This window comes from Micromys minutus (assembly GCF_963924665.1).
Source record: "Micromys minutus genome assembly, chromosome: 1".
Classification (NCBI taxonomy): Eukaryota; Metazoa; Chordata; class Mammalia; order Rodentia; family Muridae; genus Micromys; species Micromys minutus.
Window position 1 is genome coordinate 33,434,950 of NC_137969.1, and position 22,969 is coordinate 33,457,918.

The following is a 22,969-nucleotide window of genomic DNA, read 5'->3' on the forward strand; positions in this document are numbered from 1 at the left end:
AGATGCTTCTCAGTCATTCAATATTCCTCAATTGAGAATTCTTTGTTTAGCTCTGTACCCCATTTTTAAATAGGATTGTTTGATTCTCTGGTGTCTAACTTCTTGAGTTCTTTGTATACATTGGATATTAGACCTCTATCAGATGTGGTGTTGGTAAAGATCTTCTTCCACTCTGTTTGCTGCTGTTTTGTTTTCTTGACAGTGTCCTTAGCCTTACAGAAACTTTGCAATCTCATTAAGACCCATTTCTCAATCTTTGACTTTAGAGCAGGAGCCATTGGTGTTCTGTTCAGGAAAATTTCCCCTGTGCCTATGTGTTCTAAGGTTTTCCCTACTTTCTCATCTAATAGTTTTAGTGTACCTGGTTTAATGTGGTGATGAGCTTTGTACAAGGAGATAAAAAAGGGTCTATTTTCATTCTTTTGCACGCTGAGTGTCAGTTGAGCCAACACCATTTGTTGAAGAGGCTGTCCTTTTTCCACTGAATGTTTACAGCTCCTTTGTCAAAACTCAAGTGATCATATGTGTGAGGGTTCATTTCTGGATCTTCTATTCTGTTCCATTGATCAACCTGCCTATCTCTGTCCCAGTACCATGCAGTTTTTAACACAATTTCTAAGCGGATCTTGGAAGAGTTCAGATGGCAACAACAGGCAAACAGCCTTCGGAGCACTTGTCTCTGCCACAGGTTGCCAGTCAGTTTACCCAACAAATTATTTTTTCTAAGCAGTTTTCTGACCCTAACCAATTAATTATTCGCCTCTGGTGAAATGAACCAATTTAAACCCTATTAGATTATATTAAAGGGAGGTTTATTGGGAAGCTGCAAGTTTACTGGGTGGTTGAGTTCATTGACCCCAAGGACCAAGGACAGGGAAGTTGCGATGAAGACAAGGGGGGGAGTAGAAGAGGGAGAAAGAGAGAAAGGGCTTATGTAAAGAAAGAGAAGAGAAGAAAGAGGAGGAGGATGGGGGGAGGAGGAGGAAGAGGATGAGAACAAAGAGAAGAGACTAAAATGTCTGGATTATATAGGGAGTGGCCTCTGGGGAAGGGCAGCTCAACCCTTGGGCTAGAAAGTTCTGGGTTGGGGGCAGGGTAAGCTTGGAAGGACTGAGGAATGCTGGGAGAATCTGGAGGTCAGGTCTGCTTTGATATGTAAAATACGCTCCTCTTTCTCTAGTCCTGGGGTCGGAAACCAAACTAACTGGAAATCATCACCCACAGATTCCACAGTTTTGATCAGCATACCTTTGAAGATTATCTATGTAGAATTGGTGGGAGACTTAACTAAGTTGTATTTTAATTTTGTTGTCGGTTTTTGGGAGCCGCTTTCTCTGGGTGACCTTCATTCAGTCCTGGAACTCAGTTTAATTGGATTTCTCTGAAGGGCCAGTCACTGCAGGCACAGGAGACCAGGGAGTTTCTTGTCTCCTGAAATTGGTCAAAAGTTCCTCTGAGCCGTGAGCCTCTCTGAGCCAGGGAAGGAGACAGGGTGTGACCTCTGAGTAATAAGGTCTTCTCACCTCCAGCTGTAGACAGCCTAAGTTACTTGGTGTGACACACACATACGTGCCCTTCTGCACATGAAGCAGAGGAAGCTTTTCCTTTGGCTTCACAGTCACTATAAAAACACAGGCTGCTATCCACGGTGGTCCCAACTGAATGTGGCCCTGGCTGTTGAAAAATCAGCTTTCTCCAATTTCTGCCTTCAGTGAGGGCTATCCCAGAAAGGAGCTCATGGGAGGGGTTGTTCTACCCTGGAATAGTGCTCTAGAAAGCTGCAGAGTTACTGGTATCATCCGGATTTCTAGTTCACTGTATGCTAAATTAGTGATAAACTCGGAGGCAAAAATTTGTTAAAAAAAAAAAAGGAACAGTTCTTATGTACATTTGAACCAGAGTTGGATAGAAGGGGAAGGGCCTTTTTTTTCTTTCCCTTTTGTTTAGTTTCAGACCCTGGGACAAGGGACTGTAGTTCATATTTTACAAATAACAGCAGACCTGACCTCTAGGTTCTCGCAGTCACTACTACCTGGCACACTCTGTTCCAAATGCTTTCCCTGCCCCATACCATATAATTTAGATACTTTTGGATACTTTTAGCTTCTCTCTGTGCCTGCCCACTTTCACTTTCTCTTTCCATCTCCCTCCCCCAAGTAAATTATCTGGCCTCTATCCTTGGGGGCAGTTAACTCACCAGAGAGCAGCTTCACCCCTCCCCCCCATAAGCTTACATTGAATATAATCTAACCTGTCCAGAACTGGCTCAAAATGACTTATCTCTTTCTATTTTGTTGGGACTGGAATTCCAATGAACACAGTTGGGAATGCAGCAGCCTGTAAAATGTGCATATGTAGATTTGGAGGTGGGAAAGGCAGGAAAGGCTGAGACTTTTCACCCCTGTCTTTTATACTCATGGGAGAGGCAGCTGCCTACAGCCCCTGGCCCAGGAATGGGAAAAGAGCAGCAGCTAAGGGAAGATAGCCCGGTTATTGTCTGAAACGGTAACGGTAACACCGTTACGTTGACTAAGGCGTAGTTGGAAATTGCTCTCTGATTTTGCAACTTGACAGTAATGGGGACTTATTCTCTTGTGATGTTTTGCCGTGGATAAGTCCCTTTCCTTGTTTATGTCAAAGCTTTAATGGAGGTCCACCAAGGCCCTGGAATAGGCTGGCTGACTGACAACTTTGAGCCTTGTTTTTTTTTTTTTTTTTTTTTTTCCGCCTTACACAGAGCAGCTGTGGCGGCTGTGTGTGTGTGTGTGTGTGTGTGTGTGTGTGTGTGCTAGCTTTGCTCTCTGCCTCAGACTTTGATGATGGGGGTTTCAGGCGTGGCATAGAAACTGGCGGATACAAATTTGTGTCCACTCTGAGCATTTTGCAGAGTTTCATGACTGAGAAGTTAGGCTTTGAGTCTGGTTTCACTTGTGGATTCTTAGACATGAATGGGAGCGATCTTAGTCTCCTGAGGCTATGGCTTATTCTCAGGAACCCAGGTCCTTGTGAGGAGGCAAACAGTCATTGTGCCTGGCTGTACGCTGCTCCTCCCCCACCTTCCCAAGCCTTTTTTTTTTTTTTTCTATCCTCTTGCCAGAGTGCCAGCTCGCTGGGGAAGCCAAGCTAGGAACTGTGTGAGAAGGGGGGGGGGGCACTGTCAGGCCCGGATGGCAGCTGGGGGTGGGGAATCACAGTGCAGGGCAGGGCAGAGGTGCCTTCTGCCAGATAGCTCTGAATGAATGAGTCATTTCCCCTACTGGGCAAGCGCTCCCCTGGCCTTCCCACAACTACGGAGGATATCCCTGAATCAGGAAGGACCCAGAGGGGGAGAAAATAAAAGTCAAAAGAAAACAGAAACTAGTCCGAGATCCCGAAAGGACACAGTTTGCCACTGCCTAGCTCTGCATTCTTCATCTCCTCCACAGTGTCATTCATCTCTGGTACATTCCTTCATCATTTCCAGACAAATGGACCTGGGCCCGGGCACTAGAGGTGACCTTGGGTAGCCGTACAGCTGCTTCCAGATCGTTTCTTCGTCTGTGGAACAGGTGAGTTAGCAGCTTGATTTCATCCACAGTGAGAGAGGCTATGGAGCTACAGAGATAGGTCGGGATAACTTAAAATTGTCAGCTATCCCTAAAGGGAAATAGAAGGTGGAGGCTCCCGGGCAATTTTTTTCCCGGTTCGGGTAGAGGGAATGGAAGCAGGAGAAGGTGTGGACCGGGCGTGTCCCGGGCGCCAGGCTTTAGCTACTATCAGCTGAGCCCTCAGGCTGAGTGAAAAACCGGACGGTGACCCCTGGGCGGGGCTGCGGGTGGCAGGTCAGGGGAGGCGAGCGTGCGTGCGGTCAGCTAGGTTCTCCTTTCTGGTCCGCTCCCTCCTTTAAAAGGTCTGGCGCGCAGCTTCCTCTCACAGTTCTCCAGCGCGGCCGGCCGGGACAGATCAGTGAGTGGTTTGCTTCGCGGGCTCCTCGGTGGTTCTTTCTGCCTATAGGTGAGGACTGAAGCTCTGGGGATCGCTACTAAGACCCCGCAGGGAGCCGCTGGGGGGCGGGGGTCGGGGGGGCGGGAAAGTTGGCGGAGCTTAAAGCTCAGGGAGCACCGGGCTAGGGATGCTCTGCTAGGTGTGCGCCGGTGACCCCTGAGGAGATGAAGATGCAGGAGCCACTCTGGGGTGGATGTGGAGTTCTCTCCCCCCTTCGGTGTGTGTGTGGCGGGGGCAGGGGACTAGGGAAAGAGGGCGCAGATGAAGCGAGTTAGGTGCAAGCCAGTGAAGGTCCTGTAGGTTGGGCTGGTGACAGGTGAGGGAGAACACAGGTGAGGGATGAGCTGGTGAATTGCTCGCAGGCTCTTCTGGTGCTTCCAGTGTATCCAGTCCCACACATAGAAGGAAGAACCAAAACCCTTGCACAGCGCTGGCCATCCAAAGAATGCGAGCTGAAGGTGTTGGCTGGCGTTGTTACACTCTTCTTTTCACCAAGGACCGGACGAAGTTTCGTTTCGAACACTCACATGGATTTTCTTGTAATTGATTTACTAAATGTTATCGCATAAAATATTGGCTCCGAGTTGTTTGGCTGTAGATCAACCGGGAAACTCTCCCCTCGGGTGTATTCAATGTCACTGATTTGCACGGGACCTGTCTCACTTTACTGTTCTTTTCTGGAACAACCTTCTTGCAGACCTGGCAGGGTTTTCCAGGACTCTGCCATGCCTCTCAGTCTCACCTCTCTCTCCCCCCAGTTCTTGGTGAAGTGACTCACTGGTGGTCCCTGGCACTCTGGAAGCCTTCCTGCGACGTGGACATCGGTCTCTGACAGTGAGTTACCCACTAACACTGAATCTGGGGTAGAACGAGAGACTTCCCATAAAGTCAATGAAGGGTATTTTTAGATGTTAGTTCACACTTCTTCCCTCCTAACTTTTCTGCTCTCTTCTCTTTTCTATCCCCTTCCTGTCCTTCCTTGCATTCTTGCTTCAAGTTTCTAGTCCCCCCACCCCCACCCCTGTGCTATCTGGGCTTAAAGGAAAACAAAAAACCGAAAGCAAAACATTGGGTCCATTCTATGCTGTAACCCAGTCCTTAAATAAAAACACAGTGACTTCCTGGGTTGGAGGTCTCAGTAAAGCTGTCTTTGCCCGGAAGGAGGGGTTCCCAGGGCCTGCCATTGCTGCGCATGTGCAGTTTGTGCCCCATCTGCATATTGGGCGAAACCACCCTCACCTCTCAGCCAGTCTGGATTATTTCTCTTCCCTTCTTCAGAGGCCAAGAGGATCTTCTAGTCTCAGCATAACCCTCATCACTGCATGTATCTTTAATTCCGTGTGCGCTGCTTAGGCACAAATTAAATCTTGGTACTGCTATATTTTAGTACTAGTAAGCCCTAGGAGTTTTAGGTTTTCTTTTTACCTTGGCAGCTTGTAAAAATATGCCTTTTGGTTTATTTGCTGATGACAGGCATCTTAAAAAAATTATCTTAAGAAAGCAAAATAACCACTTGGAGCAAAAAGAGAAGAAGCTTAAGTGTTTCCTTTCCTCTTCCAGATAAGCATTGGATAGTTACTTTGTAACTTCCATCCCCTCCTCTCCTCTCTCCATCAAACACCAATACACAATTTACTTTTAACATACATTCCATTCCAAGAGTTCTAAATCTATGGATTGAACTAAATATTCTATTTTTCTGACTTTATGTCTTTTTATTAGGATTTCATTTTTCTATTATGTACATTGGTAGTTTACCTGCATGCATGTTTGTGTGTGGGTGTCGCATCCCCTGGAACTGAACTTACCGACAGTTGTGAGCTGTCATGTGGGTGCTGGGAATCGAACTCAGATCCTCTGGAAGGGAGCAGCCAGTGCTCTTAAGCACCTAGTCATCTCTCCAGCCTCACGACTAATGTAATATCTTAAAAATTAAGAGTAAAGTCAAAATTTTAAAATCTCATTAGTGAGTTGGTCTGGCCGCAGCAAGTAGAGGAAGGAGGATGTAAAGAGACAATTAGGGCTGCATTCTGGTGTTCTGTGCCGGCCCCTCAGGGCAATCCAGACCAGCAGGTCCTGTCAGTGTGTGGAGCAGCGGATGTCTTGAAGAGGCCAGGTGACTACTGTCCTCTAAAGATGAAACTGGAGAGCAAGTGTTGGAGGAAATGCATTCTGAACTTAGCTGCAGTGTGCCCGTCTTCCCGGGGCACTAAGATCAAAGTTCACCCATCGAGTAGATGGTGTAGCCATCTGTTCTGACAACTCTGTGAGTCAGGACCGAGGCACAGGGACTGCCCCACTCCCACACAATGCCCATTGCTGCCGCTTCATCTTAGACTGCCTTTTCCCGTCACTTGTGTGTGTGTGTGTGTGTGTGTGTGTGTGTGTGTGTGTGTGTGCCTGCAGAAGCCTGAAGAAAGCATCGGATCGGTCCACCGGAGGCAGAGTTACTGACTTTGGTGCCAAAAACCGAACTTGGTTTCTTTAGCATCGTAGGAAGCGTCCTTAATCTGAGCTGTCTCTCCAGTTCCTTGGATCTTTTGGTATTTCACAGTGGACTTTGCTGTGGCCAGTCTCTCTCCTGGGCAGTGATCTTGGTCTTCATTCTGGGCTTTTCCTAATTGTTACTTCCAAGGTTGTAGACCCCAGTTCCCACCTGTCCTGTTACTTAGGAAGCAAGCATTAGCTAGTGTGCAAAGTAGCTAATGCTATGACAAGAAGACCAAGAACACTGAACTCACATCTGACTCTCAGTGGGATGGTGGTGGAGGAGTCATAAGAAGAGACAGACAAACAGACTGCTGATTTAGGTTGCAAGGGGTGACTGTTCCCTTTGAGGAATTGTGTCCTGTGACTGGTTTTTAGCTTATGATATCATTACCCAGGCCACCTGGTTTCCTCCAGTTACACCCATTCGTAGAAAGCTGGTTCCAGAGCCTGAGAATTATTAGTGAATGTTCTCAGGTTTTGTGGCAGGCAAACAGAGTTAAGAAAGTTAGCTTGGGTGTGTTCAGTCCTCATGTTTCCCAATGACAACGCTCTTTCCTGTCTCAAGGCTCCTTTGTGGTGAGTCTAGGGTCACACTATTCAATTTCCGAGTTCCTGAGTCAAGTTACTTCAAATGAGCCATCATTAGCCCCGTACACGGGAAACAACACTGTCCTTGGGTCATCTTTGCTAGAAGTCAGTCAGCCCTTAGGATGCCACCCCTGTTCCCGCTGAACTTACCCTGCTCTCTCTGAGTGTGCTTTTCCTGTGACTGTCACACATTCTTTCTGTCCCTCTTTGCCTGCCCTCAAATTCATATTGGAGTGAAGTGTCAGAGAGAAAACTATATCCTTTTAAACCCTATCACCCAAAACCTGCAAATGAGACGAGAAGAGAGGGGCTGATTAGAGAGCCCAGGTTGTTACCGTCTGTGCAAGTCATGGAGGAGTTTAAAGGAGACTCGGGAAGTGGTTAAAATTTGGAGACCCTCTACAATTTTAACAGGGATGAGAAGGACCGAGAGGAGGAGGGCTTCTGAAGAGGGAAACAAACAAGTGCTTTTGGAGAAACAATGTGTTTCAACTGTTATAGTTTCGGCTTGGTTTTAGTGAGTTTTGTTGTTGCCATTCTTTTGTCAGACTTCCCCCCTCCCTGCCCCCCAGGTCTTGGTGTGTTTTAGTGAGTTTTGCTGTTTGTTGCTGTTCTCTTATTTTGTTAGACGGTGCTTGGCACGTCCCACACACAGGTCTTGGTTTTGTGTCTTAGCCCAGGTTGACCTTGAAGTCATTCTATCCTCTAGGGTACCTCCAGACATGAGTAATCTTCCTGCCTCAGCCTCCTGAGTGCTGGGATGACGTTTTTTTCTGTCACTCCAAATGATAGTAAAGGCTAAGTGGGATTTCACAAAAACAGAAGAGTGGCCATTTGGACGTAGTAAGGGGAGGTTTTGCTTTTCACTGAAAGGGATTTCAGAGACTCAGATGCACAAAGTGTTTATGCCAAGTTGTAAGTCAGCTGTCTGTTGCTGTGTCAAAACCCCAACGTAAGCGCAGTTACAGGGAGAAAAGGTTGATTTTGGCTTGCTGTTTAAAAGGGTTTTGTTTATGGTTGTTGGGCCCTGCTGTTTGAGTCTGTGCTGGGACAATTCATCTTGGTGGAAATGTTTAGTGGAAGAGGCCAGTTCCATGTTATGGTGGCCAGGAAACAATTGGGTGGGGAGACTTGGGGAAGGAGTCCAGTATCCTCAATGGCCTGACTTCCTTCCACAAGACTCTCACTCAGATTTTTACCACCTTTCAATAGTGCCACAACTGAGTGGCCAGTTGTAGGGGATGGTCCCTCAGGAGACATCTCCAGATCAAAGCAACTACCGTAGTTTACTGTGAACCTCTTCATACAGATCTGACAAGCAGCTCTCTGACTGTCATTCCTATCTACAAAATGCTGTGGGTCCTTCTCCCTGCCACCTCCAGGAGTTCAAGGGGACATAACTGTCCGGAGATCAGCTCTTGTCTGTGTCTTGGTTGCCTCTTGGGTTGCTAAGCTGTTGGCTGTCTGTAGCAGAGGATCTCTTTTCTGTGGTCTCATGGGTTTTGTGTTTTCTGTTTCAAGAGTTCCTTCTCTGACACAGACAGCTGGCCTTACAGCATGGTAACGGGGGGCATGAAACCAATCTTGTTAGAAACGAGAAAGGTCTCAGCCCTAGCTGACTGGCTTCAGCTCTGGCCCAAGTATCGACTGGACGGAGATGAGCCTTCATTCAGTGTTCTGAGCTCTTGAGAAGCAGCTCTTGTCTGGGCTGGGCTAGAGTTTGTAATTGTCTGTTGATCAGGGGTGTGGTTTCAAAAGATGTTTTCCTTCTTGTGCTCCAGCATCTTTGCCTTGAGGTTTACAAGCTAATGAGTGGTAAGTTAATCCAGGAACTGCTGAGGTATTGTCTTGCATAAATGTCCTGCCCTTGTGATTCTGCCTGGGCCTCTTGATAAGACTGAGGGACTGGGTATCCAGCTGCCCAGAAAGCATAACCTAGAGAATACTGAGCCAGCCAGCAATAGGCCTAGTTAACTCTGTGTTAAATCCCAGGATTAAAACAAAACAAAACAAAACAAAACCAAAAAACACTTGTAAGTAACATGTGTCCATGTGCCCAAGTTGAGAATTTGATCCAAGGGTTAAGGCAGCTGAAGGGAAGGACACATTTCAAAGACGGGTGTCATGGCTTCTATCCTGAAATGTGTTTATAGTAGAATTGGGCTCTGAGTGTTTACGAACTAAATTGGGCAAATGTTGTCATAGCCCACACACCACTGATCTCTAGCAAGCTAGAGAGGAGCTGAGAACATCTTGCTTGTCTGTGTGACCCCCATCCCACCCTGCTGTGGGGACTGGTGACATACAGTTTAACTTAGAACATTACACTGTGATCTTGTACTGACAGGTTGTCTGATACCTGTGTGATTCCGGAGACTTCTGAGGGCATTTTTTGGGTGTTCCCTAAGTAACAATACTTCATCCTCTGTCATTTGGGTGGTCACCCTGAACCGCAGTCTCTTGGTTTGGTTATAAGTGCTTCCTCTTCTGTAAACATTTCCGACCGTATGGCCTAACTGTTGTTTTCCAGTCCATCTGATTTCATAGGAGTGATAGTTAATCTTCATTAAAAACTGTTTTTCAAATCATCTAGGAGATTGGAGAGGCACAGCATTCATTTGTCTGTGCCTGAGGGTGTTTTCTGACAGGAGTACTGAGACTACCTTGAACATGGGTGACATTATCACATTGACTTGCAGTCCAGATGTCACAGAAGAGGGGAAAGCTGCAGTCTCCCCTTTCTCTGCTTCCTGACTTTATTTTATGTGAACATTTATGCCTTGACCCTTTGCTACCAGAATGCGTTGGTCTGGATCCTCTGAATTGTGAGCCAAAATGAGTGCTTTCTCCTGAGTCAGGCCTTTTAGCCACTGTGATGTAATGCAGTCCGTGGTAACAGGTTCAGATGATTTTTTTGCCTGTGCGTCCCTGTGCGTTTCAGCCGTATCACCTCTTCTCTAGGCTGGCTGCTAGTTCGGATGCATTAAGAGACAGACATATCCTAACAGCATGCTAATTTACCCCTCTAGCACCGATACTCTTTTGTACTAACTCCCTCACAGAGACTGGCTCCTGGTCATGCTCTCTTGGCTCCCATCCTTCCCTGCCCTGCCTTGATGCCATCTCCTAGTTTGTTTGGTGGGCCACACATACTCCATGTAGGTTCACAGTGTCTTGGGTCTTCTTTTCCTCGTCCCTTCCCAGCCACACATGCTGTAGATGGGAAGGGAGATGACCCTCATGTCTCCTCAAAAAAAAAAAAAAAAAAAAAATCAACAATTTTAGACAGGAGAAAAGGCATGCAAGTTTATTACTGTGCAGAAAGAGAAGACTGCAGTGTAAAAAAAAATTGCAGGCTTGTGTTTACCCAACCGCTTCTTAACATTACCACAAGGGTAGGAACCTAAGACGGTTTTGACAGATTGTGAATGGTTGAGGGAGGAATGAGCTGAGACAAGCTTTTGGGATTTGAAGGAATCTAGGGCTAGTCATTTCTTCTGAGCTTCAGCATCCATTTTCACACTGTAGAGAGGGATTCCAGCTACACTTTCTGGTTCTCTCCAGATGAGATCATACGTGCTCAGACCAGACCACTTGGTTCTCTGAATCCCAACAGTATTTATTGCTCAGCATATTAGTTACTTCTCTGCTATGATAAAAATAATTAGTGACCCCAGGAATCTAACTTAAGAGTTTATTTAACTTCATGATACTAGGGGGTAGGAGGAAAGACAATGGGAGGAACCCAGGCCAGCCAGAGGCGGAGAGAGCGCACACAGCATGAGGTGTTTAGTCTCCGAGACCCTGCCCCACCCCCACTTCTTTAGTTTGGGTTTCAGTACTTAAATAGCCCCAAACAGCTCCATAAATTAGGGACCAAGTGTTCAAATGCTTGAGACTATGGGGGACATTTTTCATTCAAGCCACCACACTAGAGATGCTTTAACTCTAGACACATGCTGGGCCCCACAGACATGTGGCAAGGGTTCAGGCACTAACTGCTGATGGCACTGGTTTACAGAGTTTCGCTCCTTGGTTGAGGCCACACTGTTGTGCTTCCTACTCTTACTATGGTACATGCCAACCATGTTACCAAAAGCACCCAGGCAAACTCTATCATTAAGATAATATAGCTGGGGCCAGCATGTTGGTTCGGAAAGAAAGCACTGTTGCCTGCCAAGCCTGACAACCTGAGATTGATGCCCAAAACACACAATGGAAGGAGATCACTTATTCCCATAAGTTGTTCTCCGACACCCACATATACAATGTGGCATGCTCATCCCCAGTAAATGAAAAGAAAAAAAAAATTTAAAGAGTCGACTTACGAGCCAGTGTCCTGTCCTGATGGACAACACAGGGACCACTTCTCTCACTACCCATAGCTCTGTCCTTCATGCAACACTTCTAGGAAAAGCTTGCTCCCCCCCACCCCACCCCCATGCTCCTCTGCCAGTTATAAGTGCTCTTTCCCTCCACTGTGCTTGACTTGGGAATGTTGGGATTTTAGGCTGAGGGATGGTACTTCATTCCCATCATAGAGATGCAGCTCAGTGATGGATCTTCTGCCTGGCACATATACCTATCTCCCTGGGTTCTTCCTCCAGCATCACCACAACAAACCCAACAGGACCCGATCCCTCCTTTGGCTCACGAGGTTGGACACTAACACCCTGGTGTTCACCTTACTGAAAATGATCAGTCTGCTATGATATGATAGTTATCAATACATTTTGCAGGAAGGGGGTCTTTCAGCTTGGGTTCAGGAAATGTCTCTGCACAGCCTGCAGTTTTCCTGAGTGGCCTGTGACCTGTAGCTTTTCCAAAGGTTCCACTTTCCTCACCTCCCAGATGAGCCCTAAGGAAACAGCTCTGGCTGTGCATGATGCTTTCCCCTGCAGGCTCAGCAGCCAAGCTTACAGCTGCCCATATCAGCTTCAAGCGTTCGACCTCTGAACAGACTCCTCGGAAGCTACTAGCTCTTCTGAAACCTCTGCTGTCCATAAACAGGAAAAGGATGTTCAAGACTCCAGTAGGGCTAGGCAGAGGGGTGTGGTTGGTAGGGACAAAGAAATCCTGGCTGTTTCTAGGACCCTAGGAAACTTGATCTTTATTTCTGAACAACTTAAGTGTAAGGTCTACCCTTGTGGACTTCACACATTCCCCACCCACTCCCCCACACACCATGTATACAATTTACATAGTGTACATGATATAAATGTAAAGAACTCTGCTTCTATTTTATAGATATCCCACATAAGTGATGCCTCACTACCCTAGTTCCTTTTGAGTTGATGCCATTTTGTATGTTTGTCCCCTAGGCCCTGCTACAGTGAGACCATGGCAGCTACAGGAACTGAAGCAAAGGACCTCGAAAACAATCACAAGTAAGAATGAGCCCGGCTGGGCTGACCTGGCTGTGCTGTTCTGTGCTGTGCAGTACAGTGCTGGTTTTATTAAGCATCCTCTAATAGACTCACCTTTTCAAGTTCTTCACATGTGATTCTCAGAATAGTGTATGAGGGCTTTGGAGGGCTTACAAATTCAGGTCCATGCATTTCTGTCCTTAACCTTCAGGACATGTGACTCAGAAGAGCAGATAGTTTAGTGCTTAGCTATGTGTCTTAACAGGTTTTCTTCTATATATGACTTTTATTTTCCTTAGACAAATTCTACCGTGTATCTCCTAGCTCAGTCTTTTTTCCCCCCTGAATCTTGAATGGTTTTCTCCCTGCTTTGTAGTTTTTCATAGTTCAAGTGTGGGCTTTTCATGAGTTTTCTTAGGTTTCAGCTTTGTTAAAGAGCTAAACGTGTGTCTTTCTCGGATTCCAGTGTGTATGTATACGTTCCTGAACACCCCATCCAGGGTTTTCAGCATGCTGTAGTGAGTGTGTAGTCTACTCTGAGACACATCTCAAATGGCCTGCATGGGTTTGAAGTCCACTGAGTCTTTGTAATCTCCTAACCACCGGGTTGTCCACTATCTGCCTGCAGGGGCTCTGTGACATGGCTGCCATCCAGCTTCAGAGCCTCAGGAGGGCAAACGATTGAGGTGACAGTCAGTGTGACAAATGCCGTTGAGAACTGATATAGACTAAATATTTTTGTCTCTGACTTGTTGAGTCTTTGAAGCAGTGTGTTGGAGACTGTTCTAGCTCATGTCCCTGTCAGAGTTAATGAATATTGAAATCATTGCTGTCCTTGTGGGCTATATACTGCTTCTTCCTGCTCTTCCCGGAGCTGACAAATAAGAGAAGGGTTTTCTGTGTGCGGCCGAGTTGTCTCAATCACATCCTGTTGTGTCATCTCGAAGCATAGAGTTGGCACTTCTGTTTCATGTTTGACACATCCTGAAGGATATGGTTTAAGTGGCTGAAAGATGTGTTGTGATGGCTGGAATTTTAGATTGTGCTAGAGATCAGAAATGCTTCCTGGGAAAGTCTAAGCTGTATGGGATGTGCAGTTGGTCTTACACAAAAGAAAGGGCTTCTTCCCACTAATAAAAAGCCAGGAAATCTGTCAGGAGAATTGGGTCGGCAGATGGGCACGCACGGTGCCTTGGCCATGGGCTTATTCTTCCTCACCAAGGTTTCCATAGCGCCTTTGCCAAGGGTATGCTCAGCAGTGACCCTGCATATATGACCGGTGTGGGCTGGGGGTAGCTGAGCCCTAACCTTGCCGTGAAGCGTCTGCCCACCCACTTCTCACTCCCTCAATGAGGGAGCTCTGTCTTAACGCTTATCTTATTACATAGCAATCTCCTGAAAACTTTTACATGTTATTTTGTTATTTTAATCTGGACACTAGTCTAGGGGAATAGACCAGAGTGGGGCTTTAGAAACATGGAAGGGGCACAGGGAGAAGTGAGAAGTAGAAGAGGGAGCCTCCAATAATTTCCCTTGAGGTTGATTGATTACCAGAAATAAAAGCATTAAATCAAAACAGGTCTGATTTAACCTTTAACTTTGTGCATCTCTGTCTGCCTGTCTGTCTCTTTCCATTTGCGTGTATGTGATAAATAAACAAGACTTGGCATGGACTCCAGGAGATTTTGATAATTATAATTAAATTAATTGTATAAGTTCTAAGGATAAAATGTAGATAGCCAGATGCATTGCATATGCCTATGACCCCAGCTCTCAGGTGTACTGAGTTCAAAGCTATTCTGACCTACCGAATGAGACCTGTCTAAAGAGAAAGAAATGGGAGCAAGTGGCTTGCTTGCCTCGAAAGCCAGGGGTTCCTTTACTAGCACTCTATAAGGCAGGCTTGGTGGTATGCACCTAGAATCCAGCACTGAGGAGATAGACTCAGAGATATCAGAAGCTCAGGCTACATAGCAAGTTTAAGGCTAGTCTGATACCTTGTGTTCTGTCCCTAAAGAAATTAAAAAACAAAACAAAACAGGTAATCAAATAGAGGCAGGGAAGCCCTTGGTGGAGTCATACAGATCCTCCTTGGTTTACAACAGGGTTAGATACCCATAAACTCATCATGGCATTTACTTAGCATGACCAACACCATATCAGCTTGGCAGTACGGTTCACACTTGACATACACCGTTTTCAAATCATTGTGAAGTCAAGATGAGCAGTATTTCTAAATTGCAGTGGTCGCTGGGTCATTACTTTCTCATCTTCTCCTGAGTTAGCTTGAAGAGAAAGTGGCACCAGTTGGTTCTGGGCAGAAAGACTCATAAGGAAGGAACAGTAGCTATGATTGCTCCATACTCAGAGACCTGTATTTGTCTTCATCCTGCCAAGAAGACACCTTTTTGGAAGCCAGTTGTCATGTACTGTTGAGGCAGCTGTGGAGGCTGGCTCTGAGGAAGCTTGGCAGGGTAGATCAAGAATCATCTAGTCCTGGGGCACTTGTGTGTGTAAACAAACTTCACTGAAGTATAATACCATGTGTCTGCCTTTCTTGTCTCTTGCTTTCAGGACACAGTGGCAGACTGTCTTAATGGCCTATGGCCATATTTACCATCTGGCCTTCTCTAAAATAAAGTCTGCCAACCTCCTGTTAGAGCAGAAGCACGTTGTCCTGTAAAAGTAGTTTGAGTCACACACAAAATTGTTGCCACTCTGAAGAAAAGCAAAATGGTAGGATGTTACATCACTACAACTTTCTAAAATCAATTTTACTTATTTATTTATTTTTAATTTACAATCCAGACATTCCCCTGCCTACTCTCTCCTCCCACAGTTGCTCATCCCATCCCTCCTTCTTTGTCTCTGAAAGGATGTCCCCACTCCCAAGCTACCCCTCCCTGGCCTCAAGTCTCTTGAGGATTCAGACTGTCTCCTCTAACTCCTGTGTGTTGCCTGGTTGGTGGCTTAGTGTCTGGGTGCTCCCAGGGGACATCATGACAATTTTTTTTTTAAAGAAAAAAAAATGTAAGGTTTATTTTATGTGTTTAGTCTGCAGGTATATATGTGTCCATTGAGGCCAAAGGAGGATAATGGATTACCTGGAACTGTAGTTACAGATGGTTGAGAGCCACCACATGGGAGTAGAACACTGGTCCACCTACAAGAACTAGTGCTGTAAACCACAGGCCATCGCGTCATGCCCTCGTGACAATCTTGGTGTCATTAGTGGTAGCTGACGTAAGGCAGGAAAAAGTAATTATTGGCATGAGCTTGGAAAGGTTATCTCTGGCAACAGCAGAGATTTTGTTTTTCTTTTTCTGTATTTCCAGTAGTGAAAGTATTATTTTTCAAATAGTCAAGTTTAAGTATTGACTATAGCCGAGTAGGGTAGCAGCTAGCATCCTTTGTATTGGATGATTTATCAATTTGCTCTTTGTAATTTTGTTGGCTATTCCGAGGTTTATTAGAAGGAAGAAGACAGGAAAGCAGGGCCCTTGGCAATGTACGTGATCTTCTTCCCAGGGTCTGTTTGTGTTCCTTCCCCATCATGTCTCTCCCACGCCTCACAGAAATGGAACATATCCATGGTAATGCTGGCCGCTATACCACCCTTTCTCTACAAACCTCTCACTCTTTGTTTCTAACAGTGACTGCTTCGTCCAACTTTCAAATCCAAACATAGCGGCAATGAAGGAAGACGTTCTCTACCATTTCAACCTCAGCACCAGCACACACGATTTCCCTGCTATGTTTGGGGACGTGAAGGTAAAAACTCCAGACTTCGAGTTCAAGGCTTGTCTTACAGTCAGCTTCCTCTCTGATACAGCTGCGCCCTCTCACAAATTATGGAGAGGAGGCAAGGACTGCATTGTGTCTTTGTCAGACTTCTGCAGACTGTCATCTTGTGTCTGTACGAACACGTGCTAACAACTGCCGTGTGAGTTTCTGCTCTCCCTCTCAGACTGCATTTGTAAGTGTGTGCCAATCTCCTGAGCCATACCAATGGTCTGTGTTTATAGTTTCATGTACTCCAAAGATGGAGGCTGGGGTTTGGGGGTGTGGGGACCTAGACAATGTCCCTAGAGCTATTTCCCCACACTTGGTTGAGAAGAGGGAACTGGGAAGGTGCAGAGTCAGTCTGGAGACTGTGTGCTCCCTGCCTGCAGCTAAAGGTGTATATTAATGACACTGTTTTGTATTGTCTGAAGGCTAATGTTGATGAGGACAGTTCTAGTACAACGTCCTCAGTTCTCAGTGCTCATTTATCTTAGATTTTTATAAGAGTCCCGTGTTGACATTTGTTCCTAATCAAAACCTAACTATGTGCACATCCTTACTAGGGACAGTGGGATAATTTCAGTTTATGAATGGGACGTGAAATGACAAGCAGGGTGGTCAGGGCGCCCACAGCTCAGGAACTGATCCTTCTTTGAGTTGAATAATCAGAATCCTATCTATTGGCTGTTTTTCAATTTACAGTTAGTTATTAACTATAGTTACCATATTACTAAAATAGCACTCTTCACTGTCTAATTCTGATAGGTAAATTAACTCATGAAATTAAAAACTAAGGTGGGGTCAGACCCCCAACACTGGGCTCCATCTGCCATGGGTAGAACCACTTTTGGTAGCACATGGTGAGCATCTTTCATGTTTTCTTAACTCGTTCAATTTCCATTTATACGGCTAATTTACTTCTTACTGAAGGCCGTGGACATGTTCTCTCATGTTTACAGATGCACTGCTTTCTTTCATCTTCAGATTCCATTAAATCACCTTTTATTATTTACTGTTCTTTGGCCAAATAAAAATCTCTTAGAAGACGCTTTGCAAAATGAAGGTTTTACTTCTCCACCGACAAAAAAATTCCAATCCACTGCTGGGCCTCTATTTTCTCTGCCACGCAGTTGGAAAAGTGTTTGGTGGGCCGTCTTAACACTGGGTCACTGGACTTTAGTCACATGAGGAGTTTGAAGGACCGTGAGGCTCTCCAACTATCTTAGTCCAAACCCAAACTTCTTCCCAGCACACTAGGCTGGTTTGTAAGATAGCAAGATTGTGGTCCTGTCCATGTGGCACTGTGCGTTGTGTTGTAACTACAAAAGACTCCTCAGGAAGTCAATTCCCCAGTCCCCTCAGATATACCTGGTACAGGTCAGGGCCACAAAACATGCTAGGAAGTTCCCAGATGAGCCCAAGTTTGCTGGTGGACTTGGCAGACCCTCCGATGACACAGTGAACTAATGGGGTCCCCATTCTTTGGTTGCAGTTTGTGTGTGTGGGTGGAAGCTCTTCCAGGATGAGCACCTTCATCAAGTATGTGGCTGCAGAGCTGGGCCTTGACCATCCAGGGAAAGAATATCCCAACATCTGTGCAGGCACTGACCGCTACGCCATGTATAAAGCTGGGCCTGTGCTGTCTGTGAGCGTGAGTACTTGCCTGTCACTTGGATTTGGTCTCCACGCAGGGCCCTGTGCCCCACACTTTTACATGTGGGAACAGCTGAACAGCTGGCACCCTTACATTTGTTTACAGTAGATGGCCGGGAGCTTGGTGAGCTCTCAGCAGCTGGGACCTGGGCACGCGTAAGTCCTAGGCACCGGCCCTTGAAGCTTAGCTTCCTGGAAAGCCTAGGTATACAAAAGCAGCTACACATGCAAATATGGACAGCTGTTCACTCAGTGTGGGAGAGTTGGGGGGGTGCCTTTCCTGCCTGGCCCAGGGTGGTAAGAAGAGCCACAAACCAGGCCTCTTTTCTATCTCACAGTGACTGACCTACTTCAAAGCACAGGTTGAATAAGCAATAAAAGTTAATATAGAAAAATCTCCAGTATCCTATCAATGAGGTGATTTTTCTATCTCTGATTTTAATGGCAACAGTATAATAATGATTATATATATATATATATATATATATATGCATATATATATATGTATATTAGAAAGCAATGATATAATCATATAGTGAAGAACTATGGATCCGAAGTGGATTCCCTTCCTGTTGAGATTTGTGTCTTGACCCTAGTCAGTTAAATATCCAAGTATATGAGTCATGTAGACGCATCTGATAGCAAAGGTGCCTTGTGGAAGCATTTTCTGAGTTTGGCATTCTGGAAGGGGTCCTTTTGTAATCAGGCTCTGCCATAGGGACAGCAGCTGCTCAGGGAGGGGATGGTGTCTTCCGTGTGGGTTTGGGAGGGTCTTTGGAGGGCATGGAGTGGGGCTGCCTTGCAGAGTCAGGGAGGGAATGGCAGAGGCAGACGCACAGTCCATAGATTGGGGTCAAGGCTTGAGGAACCAGAGAGTGTATATTGTTTTGCTAAACTGGAGAGGGCAGTTGAAAAGTTCAGTGGTAAACTTATCTAGTACGGTGGCCTGTGTGCATAGCTTCAAATATCAGGAAAAAGCTTGTTACCTAACGATAATAACTACTTCCTTCCGGCTGCTATATAGGTTGCATGAGTCAAACGAGGTCATGTATAAGACAGCTCTGCTTGTAATTTGAAGTCTGTCTTCATTTACCATGATGATTTAATTAGTTGAAGTAGACCACATAAAATATATAGCAATCTCCTCCCTCATATGGGCGTTGTTTCAAAGACCCCAGTGGATGCCTCAAAGCAGGAGGGTATCAAAACCAATAAATATGAATATTCCTTTTATAGACATAAACTTCCCATGCATTATAGTATGTGAGTTGGGGATAGCAAAAGAATGGCCGTAATGGCTAATACAGCCGAATGATTTTAACTATGATATAGTAAAATGTATGCGAATGTTCTTTCTCTCAAAATCTCATCTGCCAAACTTAGATGATCTTGGGTGACTTGGAATGCAAGGCCCGCTGTTTGGAGGGAGTTCTGCATGCTCTGACAAGGGAGCAGTGTTGGGCTCAGCCTTTGCATTTCTCTGTGGTTTCAGCACGGTATGGGCATTCCTTCCATCGGGATCATGTTGCATGAGCTCATCAAGTTGCTGTACCATGCCAGGTGCTCCAACATCACCATCATCCGCATTGGCACCTCAGGAGGGATCGGTGAGGACTGAGGAGGGGCCAGAGCCCAGTACCGGCTCCAGCACAGTGGGGGTGGGTACAGGGTTGGCTAAGGGCCCTCCTTTCTGCCTGCCTCCTCATTCCATCAAAGTGTATATGGGGATGGGATGAGATGTAAAACTAACAAAAGAGTCCAGAAATTAGCTCAGAGGTTCCTAATCATTGACAAATAAACAAAACACAAACAAAAGCAACCTAAGAAGCAGAGAAGAGGATGTGAAGACTGCAAAACTTTGAAGACTGTTGAACTGTGTCGTGTTATAAAGACAAGGTCTGCTTGGCCTTGTGATTATGCTCAGCTGAGTGAAACCCTCTTCCTGCCAGAGTCTGGTGATGGCACAGGTTTCATCTTGTGTGAGAGATGGCGAGTCCTGTGAGCTCGACCCTCATCCACCATTTCTGTAAATGAGGTTAATCCATTCCTCATGGCAGAGCCACACTCACTTCTCACAGGCCCCGCCCACTCGAGTCTATTTCCTTCACAGTGGTGACTATATTTTATTGTGGCTTTCAGCAATCAGGTGTGTGTGTGTGTGTGTGTGTGTGTGTGTGTGTGTGTGTGTGTTTGTGTTTGTGTGTGTTTGTGTATGTGTGCGCGTTTGCGCGCGCATGTGCACACATGTTGGACAGTGACATACCCTAGCAGTAAGTAAGTCTCTGAAGTAATTTTATATTAAAATTAGAGTTGCCATAGGAACTTGTTTCTAGCGATTCTTGTTCCTACCAGGAGCATGATAGGAATCAATACATATTGATAGGAAGCTGAGTTGGCTCATATATGGCCTTAGCTTTCAGCACCCAGGTATCTACATTATTCTTGGGAGGTAGGATTCCGAACTCCCAAACAGCGGTCATATTGCATAAGAAAATAAAAACCCAAGGGAGAAGAGCAGGGTATTGTCCTTACAAACATTCCGGTCCTCTGTGAGGATGTACCTCCAACACAGGTACAGTGCAGATGGCGGTTACTGGATGAGAGGCAAAGCAGGCTAGTCAGGAGTTGGAAAAGCTTGGGGCTGTGTTTGGGGGTACATGGCGGGGTTTCTATACTCTTCCCTGCTTTTGTGTCCAGTTGAAAGCTTACAGAAGAAAGATAAAATCAAGAATGGTTAAACTAACATGGTCCCTTAATTGGCTACGTGCTAATCAGAGGCAATGCCTCGAAGACAGAAACATTGGATAAAGGCCACAGAGACCCTGGTGGGATTTCTGTTCTCTGCTTCTCTCTGCTTTCAGCAATGGTTTTGCACAAATTCCCACTCAGGGAAAGCTCTTAGGAAAAGGGAAGGATGGCTTTGTCGGTAGATTCTATTGGTTGCGCCTGGGTTCCCCTGTGTTACTTTGTCACGCCGTGTAATAGTAATCCATGCATTTTCCTTACTCAGGTCTGGAGCCTGGCTCTGTGGTCATCACGCAGCAGGCCGTGGATGAGTGCTTCAAGCCAGAGTTTGAGCAGATTGTCCTGGGGAAGCGGGTGATTCGCAACACCAACCTGGACGCGCAGCTGGTCCAGGAGCTGGTGCAGTGCTCCTCAGACCTGAATGAGTTCCCCACTGTCGTGGGTAACACCATGTGCACCTTGGACTTCTATGAAGGTGAGAGGAAATGAGGGCAGTTCTAGTCTAGGGATCCCTTGCCCACCCCAAGCCTGCCGTGTGATGGTATGGTGCTATCCCTGCTGGGACATCTGCCTGTTGGACTGCTGAGCCAATCTCAGTATTTCTGTGTTGGCTGTAATAGTGGGTGGGTCCCCTCGGCCCTGTGTCTGAATGGCTTGTATAGCATGGTGCCTAAGTATAGTAGGCTTTAACTATGTGCATGTGGTCCTCTTCATGTCCTCTAGGGCAAGGCCGTCTGGATGGCGCCCTCTGCTCCTACACAGAGAAGGACAAACAAGCCTATCTGCGTGCAGCCCATGCCGCAGGGGTCCGGAATATTGAGATGGAGTCTTCAGTGTTTGCAACCATGTGCAGTGCCTGCGGCCTGAAAGGTAAGCCGTTATGGGATGGCCTTAGCGTCCTTGCTGGCCCATCATGGACGGGTCCTCCTGAGAGTGCCCCAATGTCAGATTCTCACTTTTGTCTCCCTTGGTCACCTTCTGACTAAGGTGTCATCCCTGTAGTCCTGGTACACATACAATGCCTTGATTGTTACACAGCAAAACTCAGGATCCTCAGTGGCTCTTGCAGATTCCATTGAGAGAGGTCAGAAAGATGGTGATAGGGTTTCCTGCTGCCCAGGAAGCTGCTCCAGCCCTGCCTACCGCTTGGCTTTCTGAAGGACGAATCTACCTTGTTTCGTCTTGAACATCTTCCCAGTTCAACATTACCCCCTCAGAACTGACTGTACTGTATGGTCTAGGACAGCATTTGTCCTTAGAGCTGCACAGGGCTACCAAGTACTAACCCTGGAGCCAACTGGAATCTTTTTGGGACCCAAAGGCAGAGGCCATAGGTGATAGAGTTGGGCACTGCCTGACTGCTCCATCCACACAGCCCTCCTGTCCCTGTCCTGCACACTGCTGGTTTCCTGAGGTATACAACAGGCTGAGCCTCTGCTCCTGGGCCCTGGTCTTGCTCCCTGGTGAGCTAAGTGTCCATCCTGCATTGATAAGAAGGCCTTTGTCTCTTGCAGCTGCTGTTGTGTGTGTGACCCTTCTGGATCGCCTGCAAGGGGACCAGATCAACACTCCCCACGATGTGCTTGTGGAATACCAGCAGAGGCCACAGCGGCTGGTGGGCCACTTCATCAAAAAGAGCCTAGGGAGGGCCTGAGCTGCGAGCCTTTCTGCTCAGGAGAAGCCTCTGCAATTCCTGGGCAATAAATTTACTTTTTCATAATGCACCGTGAAGCTCGGAGTGTGCTTTGCTGTAGAACATGTGGGTCTGGGCTTCATTTGCCGAGAAGAGATCTGAGTTAGACACACTGATGGTTCTTTTACCCATCATCGGAACATTCTCAGACTATTTAAATCTAATGGGGGAGCTTCTTCAGTCAGGATCATTCTAAATAAATGAAAACTTTCAGACTTTTATTTCAAATGTGGTTACTATAGTAAGACATTTGGCAGTCGTACCATGAGACAAATTTCCTTAGGTGTTTTTAAAATTCTATGGTCATTCCTTGATAGCTGCAGATAGAATTCAAGAGTGACTTTGTCAGGTAGAAGAGCCTAGGAAAGCCATTCCAAAATCTGGATCATAACTTTCCTGTGGAATTATGGGATTTTTGGCAGCATAGATCTCATTCACCAACCCCATTTCCACAAGTATTGATGGTCAAAGTTCGGGGTGGACCCAGGCGGTGCTATACCACCCTCTGCTGTCCAATCAAGGTAGTGCAAGCTAGCTAACCAGAAATGAAAAGGCTTGGCATACCCTGGCCAGTATTGGTGTGGTCCAAGGACCAGACCAGAGCCAGGCTTGTTGAATGGAAGCATCTCATTTGCATTTGACAAGCACCAGTACGTCTCTGTTTCAC

The 22,969-nt window shown here is 46.3% G+C and overlaps 1 protein-coding gene across 3 annotated transcripts; it reads left to right on the plus strand.

Moving 5' to 3' along the window:
- Nucleotides 1-3,389: 3,389 nt before the first annotated feature.
- UPP1 (uridine phosphorylase 1) lies at nt 3,390-22,327 on the plus strand. 3 transcript variants are annotated; one of them, XM_080910088.1, is made up of 10 exons: nt 3,390-3,548; nt 3,890-3,993; nt 4,743-4,818; nt 12,384-12,449; nt 16,082-16,199; nt 17,704-17,862; nt 19,357-19,471; nt 20,875-21,084; nt 21,333-21,479; nt 22,124-22,327. In XM_080910088.1, exons 4-10 carry the CDS (start codon nt 12,403-12,405, stop codon nt 22,261-22,263), a joined length of 936 nt encoding a protein of 311 aa, XP_080766214.1. In that variant the 5' UTR covers nt 3,390-3,548; nt 3,890-3,993; nt 4,743-4,818; nt 12,384-12,402; the 3' UTR covers nt 22,264-22,327. The 3 variants fall into 3 exon arrangements, with proteins under 3 accessions (XP_080766214.1, XP_080766215.1, XP_080766216.1); XM_080910089.1 differs by having other exon boundaries at nt 3,903-3,993; XM_080910090.1 differs by lacking the exon at nt 3,890-3,993.
- The last annotated feature ends 642 nt before the right edge of the window (nt 22,328-22,969 follow it).

What these genes read in the sequence shown, in the direction of transcription:
- UPP1 (XM_080910088.1), top strand. Translation starts at nt 12,403, where the DNA reads ATGGCAGCTACAGGAACTGAAGCAAAGGACCTCGAAAACAATCACAA. An exon ending in GGCCTGTGCTGTCTGTGAGC is followed by an intron (nt 17,863 to 19,356) that starts GTGAGTACTTGC and finishes CTGTGGTTTCAG; the next exon opens with CACGGTATGGGCATTCCTTC. An exon ending in CAGTGCCTGCGGCCTGAAAG is followed by an intron (nt 21,480 to 22,123) that starts GTAAGCCGTTAT and finishes TGTCTCTTGCAG; the next exon opens with CTGCTGTTGTGTGTGTGACC.